The sequence below is a fragment of the Daldinia caldariorum genome (genome assembly GCF_022478825.1).
Source record: "Daldinia caldariorum strain CBS 122874 unplaced genomic scaffold F4812scaffold_8, whole genome shotgun sequence".
Taxonomy (NCBI): Eukaryota; Fungi; Ascomycota; class Sordariomycetes; order Xylariales; family Hypoxylaceae; genus Daldinia; species Daldinia caldariorum.
The window spans coordinates 1370673-1383081 of record NW_025953044.1 but is presented as its reverse complement, the minus strand read 5'-3'; the positions used below and the strand labels follow the sequence as shown (position 1 = coordinate 1383081).

General features: G+C 47.8%; 3 protein-coding genes and 1 non-coding gene across 4 annotated transcripts; 2 read left to right on the top strand and 2 right to left on the bottom strand.

Annotated features, from left to right (window-relative positions):
- Positions 1-235: 235 nt before the first annotated feature.
- On the bottom strand, positions 236-2352 carry F4812DRAFT_392357 (uncharacterized protein). Its single transcript, XM_047932127.1, has 2 exons — positions 2344-2352; positions 236-2103 (listed from the first exon to the last, which is right to left on the bottom strand). Exon 2 carries the CDS (start codon positions 2014-2016, stop codon positions 586-588), a length of 1431 nt encoding a protein of 476 aa, XP_047790447.1. The 5' UTR covers positions 2017-2103; positions 2344-2352; the 3' UTR covers positions 236-585.
- A 343-nt stretch (positions 2353-2695) lies between these two features.
- On the top strand, positions 2696-2782 carry F4812DRAFT_t83. Its single transcript has one exon. It is a non-coding gene; the product is annotated as a tRNA-Ala (tRNA).
- Positions 2783-3839: 1057 nt separating this feature from the next.
- Positions 3840-7407, top strand: F4812DRAFT_459412 (uncharacterized protein; the record flags this gene model as incomplete). The annotated part of the gene is made up of 4 exons (XM_047937540.1): positions 3840-4010; positions 4074-4999; positions 6192-6780; positions 6907-7407. The coding sequence occupies 4 exons, from the start codon at positions 3840-3842 to the stop codon at positions 7405-7407; spliced, it is 2187 nt and encodes a 728-aa protein (XP_047790446.1).
- Positions 7408-7775: 368 nt separating this feature from the next.
- F4812DRAFT_392007 (uncharacterized protein) lies at positions 7776-10545 on the bottom strand. The gene has a single exon (XM_047932123.1). The coding sequence runs from the start codon at positions 10266-10268 to the stop codon at positions 7929-7931; it is 2340 nt and encodes a 779-aa protein (XP_047790445.1). The 5' UTR covers positions 10269-10545; the 3' UTR covers positions 7776-7928.
- Between the last annotated feature and the right edge of the window lie 1864 nt (positions 10546-12409).

Sequence of the window (12409 nt, the reverse complement as noted above, 5' to 3'; positions counted from 1 at the left end):
GGCCCCGCCGAGGATTGAACTCAGGTCTCAGGAAATCTTGATGCTAATCAAAATCCTGCGTGCTATTTGCTTTGTTAGTGAACTAGCTCAGAATTGAAGCTGGTTGTTCGAGGGTAGTAGACATACCTAACCACTACACTACGCGGCCGCTGTTTGTCTTGTTGGTGCCAAGACGTACGACCGGCCTCTTAGTTTGCCTTTTAGCTTGTCACTTCGAATCCGTGGGAAATTTTGAGCCGCTCAATGGTGCATCTCATTCCGAATAGTGGGAATAAATCGGGTCTCCGTCGCATTCTGTCGGGCCACGAAAAAAAACACTACTTCTAACCACCTCACACGCTTTAGAATAATCGTTCTAATGATATATATTTTTTATATTACGACTGCAAGTAATGAACGAAATCATTAAAATCACTAATCGTATTACACTGGGTGGTATTCAACTGCCTAGAGATCTAAACATGATCTATCTCAGCCCACATATGACAGGTACCTGAAGCTGGCCATCACTGGCGATGCAGCATCGTTACCCGTATAGCTAGAATCTAGGCAAGACCGTCCCCGTAGGACTCAAACAGTCGTCTTTTACTCACCCGACACGATGGTATTGACCCATTTCGGAAGTTTTCTCGGTGACTGTACGTTTGAACCTGGTGTCGGTGGCGGCGTCGGCCCTGCTTTCTGACTCGGCTCTTGCGGTGGTGTCACGGGTCTGTTTGGCGTTGGCGGCGGCGCTGGAGGTTTCGGGCTCGGTGATGGCTTCTCCTCGGTTCGAGCCCGCTTGTTCTTCTCCGGCGCGTCAGCAGGATTATGTGTGGAAAATCCGAGTCTCTCCCCCTTTGCACCTTCCTCTGCCCTCTTTCGCTTCTTCTTCGACTCTTCCCGTTCTCGCTCGATCCTCTCTACGAGCTCCTGCCTTAGCGCGGCCTGCCTGTCTCTCTGTTTCTCCCGTCTCTCCCTACCCTTTCTTCTGATCCTCTCCACTCGGACGTGCCGCAGCTGTTCCGCATATCTTGCGGCCTTTTCCTCTTCGGCTGCCTTTCGTCTTGCTTCCCGTCGCTCGTCTCGCGTCATCTCTCTCTGGGGAGCTGGGGGCTTTCCGAACGCATTTTTTTGCTTGGGAGCTCGCGCACGGTTGGGAGCTGCCGCAGGCCTTGGCACATCCGCCCAGTAATTGTCTCGATACTGGTTCAAATAATTAAAATAGCGATCGAGTATCACCTTGCCATCTACGGGTTTCCCATCGGATGTGCGGGCGTTATTGATGGTTTGCTCAATCTCGCTCGTCAGGGTTTCCCGAACCTCTTTGCCCGCCTCGAAAAACGGATCTGCGGGATTTACCATACTGTCGTCGTCCGCAACATACTTATAGATGCCGTCTTTGCTTGACCCTGGGGCGCTCGGGAGATCGCTTTCATCGACAATGTCCCTCCACATCTTGAGCCTCTTCTCTAGGGCCTTGAGGTCCCTCGCGAGGTCTGCGTGGGTTCGTGCCAGTTGTGAGAACGGAGCTCCAATAAGTTCAAACGGAAAATTGCCGACGACTCCCAAATATCCGACATCGAGAGTAGCTTTGAGCGCGATTTTAGCGAGGGCCATGGCAGCCTCACTCTTCACGACGGCAGCCTTCAAGTTCGTAAGGAAGTACTTACTGAACTTCATCGGCGTTCCATCAGGTAGCATACTCTCTTTCATCGCCAAACCCCAGTCCTCTACTTCGATAAGAGCCCAGCGGAAGTGGTCCGTATGCCCGACTGCATCCCCAAGCTTGGCCAGCTTTTCTTTCTTGAACTCCTCCAGGGCGACCTCTTCAATCTCGGCGAGTCTTTGACGGACATTTGCTGTCCAGGCTGAGGCCATGAGGATCTCGCCCTGTTTCCGCTTGACCGAGTCTGGTAGCGACAGTCGCTCCAATTCTTGCCATTCCTGGCCCTCACCACTGTGGGCGTCTGAGTCGGTCTCGTCGCTCTCCAGCGGGATATTATTGCGGCCCATACGTGGAATCTTGGACGACATTGTTGTTAAATTGATGATATGATTCTTTAGGTTAAAAAGGTTTTCTGGTTGCGTAGAATTCCGGTGTGGATGATTCTGAGATGATTGCTGTAGTGAGGATTTTGGTTAGCGATTCCGCTCGTTATATGTGCGTTCTCGGGAATAATTGGGAAACGAGATGGGACCGTAACAACAATGCTATTCCGAAACATGAAGAAACAAGCGATGCGTTTCTGATAGAGACAATACAGTTGACTTATATTTGATTTATCTGTTATTAGCTTTGTTACATGTTATCTTATTTCAGGGAGACTTTCAATAAAGCAATTGTTCGTAAGTTGTGATTACCTGTATCGTATCATTTTCTTTCTTCGGCCTGGTTTACGATAATTAGCATGCATTCTGGAATACGTGGTTGGTTCAAGTAGGCGCAAGTTCGACTTTGAAGTTAGTTATGAAGTTATTAAGTTACCTTAGGTCGAAATCGTACGCATCAAAGCTGAATATCATATCGAGACTTACGTACAGATCCAATCGATTACGAGATGGTGGTGTTATAACTTATGAGGACACAGACGTAGGTAGGTGCAGATGTGTCGGCATTTGGTTATGACCTTTATGACTTTGATATATAATGGCTAATATCAACCCTTTGAACCAATCAAATGGAGTAGGATTTCCTGTTTCCTTCCCCACCAAAGGGCGTGTAACTCAGTGGTAGAGTGCTCGCTTCGCATCTTCTGGTGCTAAATGCGAGAAGTCCAGGGTTCAACTCCCTGCTCGTCCATCTATTTTTGTCCGCTATGTGTTCTTATTTTTTTTTCCGTACTAGGTAGTTGCTCCGTATGTGGAGATTCTAAGTAGCACCCCGTTTTTATATAGGGTTGGGATGCAGGCAGATATTTTTCAATATCGAACATTCTAAGAGCGGGGTGTCCTGAGACAACGATGCAAATCTTCCAAGCAGACTTTTGATGAATGCTAGACTAATAGTATCTCTATGTATTTCCTATGTGAAGATATCATACGGAGTAGAATGGAGCACACCAGACTAAGACTAGACTTCTTCAAGCAATAACTCCTGGAAAAGTTATAGGAACTACATGTGACTAAGTGACTTAGACAATTCAGCATCAAGTGCTAAATGACATCAAAAAAAAGCTTGTAAAACGGGTATGTATAGCCACGGCATCTAGTTCGCTATATTTCACTAATGTCAACATCAACTGAGTTGGAAACTTGAGAAAACTTATATTTTCTTGTGAGCTTATTATACTCTCCTCTCGCGCACAGTCGATATCATGTTGCTCGTAAAGCTACTTCAATATACGTAGTACCTTGTTGCACATGTAATACTCTGTAAGTTATAACGGCATATTTCTTCCCTTTAACCCCTGGGGAGTTATTATAGGTTTCTAACACCCTTTTAGGAAGTTTTCAACTCAAGTAAGCCGGGGCTAGGATTCCATAGTCAGCCTTAGGTAGGTAGTCTCGGCTTGGCTCGGGCCCACGGCTTCCGTGAAGCCACCGCTGCCGACTGTCATCGAAATCCCGTCTCCCAAGCGGAGGTCTTGTTGATGTTCCTCGCCGGCAGGCCGGATGGGAATTGCGGAACCCAATTCAGACCTTACTCAAAAGAGTTAGAAAAAGCGAAAATCGGCTGAAGCTTTTACTTGTGTTTAACGTTAGGTAGGTATGTACATAGCTCTCAAGTTCGACCCCTTTTTGCTCAACTGAATTACTTGGCATTGTCAATAAGCATATGAAATTGTTGATCCAAGATCATCCCGCCTGTGGTGAATACATAACATACTACGTGCCTTATTATTATTATAGAGACCCCGATGGCCGATGGAACCGACATTGCTTACAATGTCGCCGCCTTTCTTAGCGCTCTATTCCTTCTCGAGTCTGGCGCGGATAAATTCATAGACCATACTGCTATCGTCGCACGACATATAGGAGTTCCTGAAAGCGCGATCGCCCTTCTTACAGCTGGTGCCGAATGGGAGGAGGTAGGTTTACCGATGCTCCCTATAGGTAATCCTTTCTCTCAATCTAACTATCTTCGATCATAGCTTGTTGTTGTTATATCCGCCCTGGCCCAGGGCCGACCATCACTGGCGGTGGCTAATACCGTGGGGTCCGCTATCTCAAACATTCTTGGCGCCTTTTCACTCGGTCTTCTATTCTTTGATAAGGAGGAGCCTATTCGGTTCGACAGGAGCTCACGAATATATTCCCTTGTGTTGCTCGGCATTACTACTCTTGTCACACCTGTCGTCTATTTCTCAAATCAGATCCTCTGGTTGGCGTGCGGTTCTTTCTTAATTGCTGTGTTTGGCATGTATACCATCTCCGTAGGTTGGGCCATCAGTAAGGGCAGCCTTACTGCCCCGGAAGACTCAGACGACGATAGTAGCGATGATAGCAGTAGTGATGAAGGCGAGGATTTACCACACGAAACCCAGGCACTTCTACGCCGAGCTTCGTCGACCACCGCGCCGTCCCAAAGGAATTATCTAAGCCGACACACTTTAACGTACCATATATTTTATCTTCTCGTCGGTTTCTTAGCAGTCTGCCTTGCAGGTTTTGTCCTTTCCCGCGCAGCGATCAACATCACGGACGCGATCGGAATTTCCGAGATTCTCATCGGCGTTGTGATTCTCTCCATAGCCACGACGCTGCCCGAAAAGTTCATTTCCGTCATCAGTGGCCACCGAGGCCACGCAGGAATCCTCGTGGCTACCACGACAGGAAGCAACGTCTTTCTGCTTTCGCTCTGTATGGGGATCACCATGGTCAACGCATCTGGAGAGTTCAACCATGGGAATGTCACCATTTGCGAGCTAGCAGTTCTGTGGTGTGCAACTCTTGCTTTTACGCTGACAGTGTGGTTTAACGCGAGGTCTTCTCGCTGGATTGGAGGGGCAATGTTGGGGACGTATATTATCTTTATTGTCTTGGAGTTCTCACTTATCCACAGGATTCCTGATTCAATGTAGGATAAAAGTTACAATTCATCTTATAATCGCTGGGGGCACCTGTATTCGAAAATTGGCCAAGTATTTTTCTTTTCTTTACCCCTGATTTCTTGTAACACCCTGCACTTTTAGGTTGAAAGGCAATACCTTGGTAGGATCGCGATCGCGAAGGGGTAAACGCATCAAGCCAATCTAAAGACATCTAAATACGTGAGACCTACGCGTAAATTCAACTGTTCTCAATACTCTACTATCATCAACAATTACCTGACTACCATCTAGCCAGGAATCGCTAGTTAGAAATAATCTTAAGGGAATAGTTGACTTTTCGCGTTGAGTATCTGCCGGATTCGAACGGCTTCCGGACGGCGGGCACAACACTCGCGGCGTGTTTGGAAACATATCCTCGTGCCATACAGATATCCGATGGTAGAAGAACCCCTATCCGGGTCGGCATATTGGCGGCAGGGGTCTGAAGTGTCCATAGGGTGTATAGGGGATTGCGTTGGTTTGGTTTTAAAGGATTAGTGCCAGAATGTTGATGAACCTTCTGGCAGCCTTTGAAGACATATATAAAGCTTAATATCATCTGCATTATATTTGATTGACTCGATCCCACTGCTTCATGTCTCGGATAAGAAGCCTAATATAGTCTACAGCAGAAGGATGGAATACGCATTGATTGATTTTTCGCAGTGTACCAGTGTATTGGTGGTTAAGGGGATAGAACTCCGTCGCTATAGCTAGGTAGGTAGGTACCTAACCTATCTAATCATAAATAACTAAACAGTTTCATCGTACGAAAGCCCGAATGCTATTTATAAGGGGTCATCATATCGATATTTCAATAGGCATCTTGATTATACAAGTAGATATATTCTATTTAGGGGATTTCTATAAGTTATACCTTGTGTAGGTTAGGTACCTACCTTACCTAAGGTAATAAAATAACCCTACTAGGAATACTTCTTGAATAGATGGTCCTCATTATCTAGGGTTACTCTAGGCTCCATATTGTGCCTTTGCCTCTTTATAGATATTTAGGTATATCCAACGCAGACATAGCGTTACCGTGTCAGGACTGATACCCGTTATGAGAGTACCTAATACGAAGTAATATTGTGATTCTAGCCGAGAGTGATCTATTAGCGCTTGCCCCTCGAAGGTGCTTCCAGGGAGCAGCGTGCTCCTTATACACACCTCTCCTAGTGGGCCTCATGTCCTCAACGAAAAATTAGCATGGGCTTCCGTGCCTGACCTTGACGACACCAAATCCGGTGGAAACCGTTCATTCTGGCGAATCACCCTTACTTACCTCCTTGCTACGAACGGCTGCGAAAATGTAAACCCTTTTAAGATTTCCAGAAAGGCACCGATTGAACATGACTTGGACGACGACGTAGTCATTGCGGCTCGGGCTTTTGATACCGCGGGTTCTGCCTTTATGTGCCGGGATGGAGCCACGTATTTGGATGACGAGGGCATGGGCATGATTCTCGGGAGTGCCGTATCGAACGATATAATGGATCTCCATGTTGATATCCTAACTGGGGAGACGCGGAACATACTTCGTCTTCAATATCCCCCTTTCGATGATATTACCCAATACATGCGGACAACATCCACTATCTCATCATCTACGCTCTGCGAGATCTTCAGGGGTCATCGCCGAGCACGAATGCACAACCGCGAAGATGGACGCGTATCATCTAGCTCGCCAGCATACAGCTTCTCTCGAGCCCGCCAGACGTATTTCGAGACCCTCGAGCTGTATGTCAACAAGTACCCGCAGTTTTGGGTATGGCATGTTCTTCCGCCATGACTTATGGACATTTCGGGGATGCCATTTAAAAAAGTCCTAGAAATCCTATCATAAAAGGAGCGGTTGAGTTATTTCTAACATCGTCACTTTGGGACCTGGGAGATCTACCACATGGCCAAGCCCCAAATAACCGAAGCCGGGATAGCCGAGCCGCTAATCTACGGACTTAAGAGGGTAGGCACTCAGTCTCAGCTACCAGCCTCTCCAGCGAACAACTCCTTCGAGCCATGGTACGACACGGTAGAAGACGGCTCCAAGAAATTGGCCGAAAAGAACCCCCTCGGCGCCAGCGCAGACTTGAGCCCCGTCGTCCGCGGCATCCATAGCCTCTGGCACCGACAACTGCTCGACGGTATCAAGAAGCCCGGATGGGGCCGCGAGTTCGATCGCAGGTCGGACATGCTGCTGGGCGAGGCGGGGAAGACCTTGGAAAACAAGGGCGAGATAACTGATGAGACATATAAGTTCATGATCGCTTATGGGAGATTGAGCATGGGCCTGCCATATATAGCATATCTCATACCGTTGATGTTATTATCATGGCGTTCGGGCCTATATATCCTCTTTGAGACGTTTGGGATAGAGTGGCGGGCGCTCGAGTAGGGAGAGGCAGGGGCCCATTTCTAAGGGTTAAGAAGAACGGGATACGGCCTGGTTTTCTGCAGTATATCTCCCGGAGAGGAGGGACAAAAAGAAAAAAGAGTTGGAAAAGGAGAGATGATTTACTCGACAGAATCAGAGATGGCGGCATATCCAATATTCTCTAAGCTTACTGAACTTGTCTCATACTAGTATAAACGCCACCATGGGGCAAGGTACCAGAGAAGGGGGTGTCGTCCTAGGAAACTATTTCATGATAGTGTCGAGTCACTTGTAAGTTGCTGAAACATGAACTTACCTAAAGTTCGCCAATTCATATTTGAATACAGGTGTACAGACAACATCAACGACCATCGGCACAAGCATACGGCTATATGAGCAAAAGGAATATAGTTTTCATTCAAGCGATCGTATAAGTAATAATAATAGTAGTAGTAATAAGTCATAAATCATCACAGTCATAAGCACATCAAATCATACCTTATGTTAATACATCCGGTCCCCCTTTTCCTCATTGGGTATCATTAACTCCGACTAAACAAGATTGGCACATCCATGCTCCTGTGGTCCTGTATGGACAGCAAGGTGCCACTCACACTGGACGTGCTCTTCCCAAACAACCCCTCCCGGAACCTCGCGCTGCTGAGGAAACTTCCCGCGCCCAGACTCTCTTTTTTATTAGGACCCGCGACGCCCCTCTTCCCGAAGCCGTTGCTGCTATTACTATTATTAGACGAGAACTCCCGACCCAGGCGACTCAGCACGAGCTCTTTCGCCCTCTTCAACGCGCTCGTCTGCAACTCCGCATCCTCGGCTACGCGCCTTTGCGCTTCTTCCGCTTCGATATCGCGTTGCACGGCCGTGATCTCGCAGCACAGCTCCGCAGTTGGATCGTACACGTGAGGCTCTAGCAATATAGGCATGCTAGGCGCCGTGTTAAGTATAGGCGCCGAGATGTCCATCGGCGTAGTAGTAGGCGTACTAGGACGGAAGTACTCGTCGACGACCGAGTCCGAGTCGTCAATAGGGGAGTGTGAGAGCTCCGGCTCCGACCCGGAGTTAATGAGTAGCGACACCTCGCCAAAGAGGCGGCGTGACGATGTTGAGCAGACGCTCTCGATCTCGCCAAACAAGCGGTGACGAGAGCTTCGCGGTGAGATGGACACTGGCGGTGGCTCGTGGGGATAGCTAGGAAACTCATCCGAGGGCCGACTACTCTGACCAGAACTAAGACTCTCTTGCTGCCTTTCAAAGGACTCTTGGGGTTTCTGATGTCGGTGGCGCCGATGACGCCGACGTTCATCACTAGGCTGGTCAATGGAGTCTTCGGAGGGTTTCCGGTGATGATGTCGCTTGTGAGACTCTTTTTTATTATCTTCGCGAGATTCATGCGTATCCTTCCTTCTTCGACGACGCTTTGTAACTTTGCGCTTCTTAAGTTTATTTGGAAACGAAAGGCTAGCTTGCCTAGCAGCCTCTAGATCGGAGGGTAGATCATATTCATCGTTTTGCTCTACTAGTTCATCATCATCCTCTTCTTCTTCTTCTTCACCTTCGCCTCCATTTAGATCAAGGGCTAGAAGCTCTTGCGACGCTGCCGAAACAGCTGGCGAATCTGCCGAGAGATCGTCTACCAAATTTTCTGCCAGGTCCAACGAATGAACACTTTCATCTTCAGTGATGGTAGCCATTGACTGTCGGATCCAGCGGCTACCACGGGATGCTTTGTTCAATAGAGGGGCTAGTGCATCATCCCAGCTACCGTCATTGATTAGAACTACGTTTTCAAAGTCGAACTCGCGAACGCTGTGTCGATGCGTCGCGACCAAATCTGCTACTTGCGAAGAGCTCATCGTGGCGTTCTGAACAGCCATAAAACGTAATTTCCGGAATACAATAGGCTTCCTGGAGGGCGCCGGGGGTAATGGCGACATAGGCGAAGTAACTTCATTGAAAAGTTTCTGTGAACTGCGAGGCGGCGCGAATAAGGGGTCAGCCGCAAGTGATAATGGGCATGGTCCCTTTCGGCCCAACCAATTGAATGTCAACTTTTCTAAGCTCGTTGAAAAGTCGCGGATGTAATCATCGATCATCTTCAGATGATCGAGTCCAGGCGACGGCCCATAGAAGTCCCATGATTCAACAGAGATGTTCAATTTCTTGATTTGCTTCCATCTCCGAGCAGCTGATGGTAGACAGCCAAATCCTATAACATGTCGCAAGTAGATAAATGCAGAGGGATGGACAGAGGATAGCGAAAGCTTGGTGAGCCTTTTCATCGGAGCCCGTTCCAGAGATATTCGGAGGCTAATAAGCGCATAGTCGACAATATCTCTCCGGTACCTTTCCTTAGGATTCTGGCCAGGCGTCCTGATGGTAAGGTGCCTCATATTGGGCAAGTGCTTCATCGCATTGATGAAAGATGGAACGTTAGATGCGGCATGAAAGAGTGGTGGATACTGTTCTGTAAGGATTTCACCAAGCCCAGAGTTGGCGAACTTAGGCCTTTCCAGGACAGACGCCATGGACGTATGAGGCTTGTAAAGGAAGCTGATCTCACGCCCTGTCTCGGGATGAACTAGGGGAGCTAAGAAGGTAGTTTCTGAGTGCGGGAAATAAAAGGTGAGATGTTCTATATGATGGCCTATCCTCGACAGCGCTTCGATTCTGCTCTGTCGAGTGAAAGTAGTGGAGGTGAAGGTCAAGTGGGTTCGTAGAAATAGCCGTTTGGTAACGAGATTGCAGCATGCTGAGGATGAGAGTCGAACATTGCAGATATCTTCTTTTGATAATAATTGGAAGAGCTTCTCACGGATAACCTTCTTTTGCCATAGGCAATAGAAAGCTTGCGGTCCTGTTGCCATAGCTCTCGCATATCGCTAAGGCAAGTGTTATTGAGGGGAAATTGCTAGATCGCGGAAGTCCTAATAGCGGACTATGGTCACAAAGACGGTATAGACACTTCAAAACTTATACAACTGATGTCTAATCAGGGGTATATGTGTAAGTAGGTTAGGTAGGTAGGTACCTATTTAAGGAAGAGGATAATGTTGAAAGGTAATAATAATGATAATTCGTCTAAATATATGATCATAAAGCAGCGCTGTAAGCACAAGATGTTGAAGTGAGGTTATTCGCAGTTTTATGCGACACTTGTATATTGCGATCCTGCTTAAACAGCGACAGCAACCGTATTGATAGAGTCAGGTATGGCTCAGTCAATGAAAGTTGACAGCTGGTATTCTGAAAAAAGACACAAGTTGGTCGCAGCCCAACCGGACCTGGTGAAGGCCTGAGGCGCATGTTATACCCTTTCGACATATTCCCCTGGTCAGACAAACTTTTTCGTGCTACCTCTCGATTTTCAACGGGATATTCTCCTCGAGGCTCTCCTCAAGGCTCTCCAAATCTATACCTAAGATTAATCCAAGAACATCAGAAAGACCGGACTTGTTGGGAATGGTTGGCAAGTGAGTCATTCTCACGAGGTTAGTGCATCTGCAAATCTGCAAATCTGCAAATCTGCACGTCGCCATGCAGCCGTGGAGTGCGAAGAGGTCGGGAACGCAGCAAATAGCAGACGCGATAGTGATTATCAACCGCGATGCAAGAAATGACTGGTCCATGGAGAGGTGACCTGCATGGTGCTAGATGCAGAACAGCTGCAACTGTCTCACCAGTCAAAACATGTCATCCAGTGGGAGAGGTTGAAACATTGTGGGGGGAGGAAAAGAATTGAGAGAAGCGCCGGATTGCGGGGGCTTTGATAAACGAAACGGACCGGTACACACTATGAGGTATACAATGTACCACCTGTGTAACGCTTTCTTCAACCGATAGGAATCAAGGACAAGTAATATAGTAAAAAGTTTAGTGGCTGACAACCCACGCTACCTACCTGTAACCTTCCGTAACCCTCCGTCTAATGCTCCCTCTAATCTCTCCCTCCACACATCGCGCTTGGCTTCCTGCACGCACGAATTTAACACGAAATAGACGCGATTCCGGTACACGTGGAATCCATACATAAGAAGCTTCTAAGCGCCCCCGACAACAAACCGCTTGCCGCTAGCTGGGGCTCCCAGTTTACCACGGGCTACGAGAACCCGACCATGTTTAAAGAATAGCTATATTTGCCCAATAACCTTGTAGGAATGCTGAACTACGTTCTTGAGTCATGAAAAAAAAAAAAAAAAAAAAGACAGCAAATCCGAAGTGGGAGGAGAAGTCGTGGTGATATAGACCCCGACGACTTAAACTAAGTGCGGCTTTCGATACGACAAGACTAGGGGCACACGAGGTCGCGTCGCGGCGCTCGCCCGTTATGCGGGCGTGGGAAAACTACGGCCGCGCACCAAAGATTCTGGGATCGCGTAAATTATTAACTCCCGGACGATCTGTTTCGAAACATTTCAGCCGGAATTTACCATAGGTATCTTCCAGAACATGGATGAAGCATACCTAGGTACCTACAAGATGATGATTTCGGGGACTACCGAGCCTTGGCCTTTGATTATGTTGCCGATGTTGCTATCTTAATTCTTTCTATGTACCTGTTCTTAGCCGCCCACACTGAAAGGTGTATTATATACCAATAAGCATATTAGTAGTAAACTAAGGTAGGTTCAATAACCAGTTACCTTTAGCAGTGCTTGAGGTTCTGCAGTTTGCTAGGGAACCACGGTTTTTAATCATTAATACCGGCTAGGAACAGCCCGGTTGAGTGAAAGTGATGCTTCACTTACATACTAAGGTACCTGGTATTCATACATGTAGAGGAGCTATATACACCGCATTTGCTAGAATATCTCATATGATACATACCACTCAACAGTAGTCATTTGGTCACTTACATTGGTACTACTAGTACATGGCTATAGTGAACAGTCGCCATAACAGGTACGGGGGGGGGGGGGGGGGGCGGGGGCGGGGCGCGGGGCGGGGGGGGGGGGGGGGCCGGGGGCGGGGGGCGGGGGGGAGGGGGGGAGGAATCACAGAGAGGGCC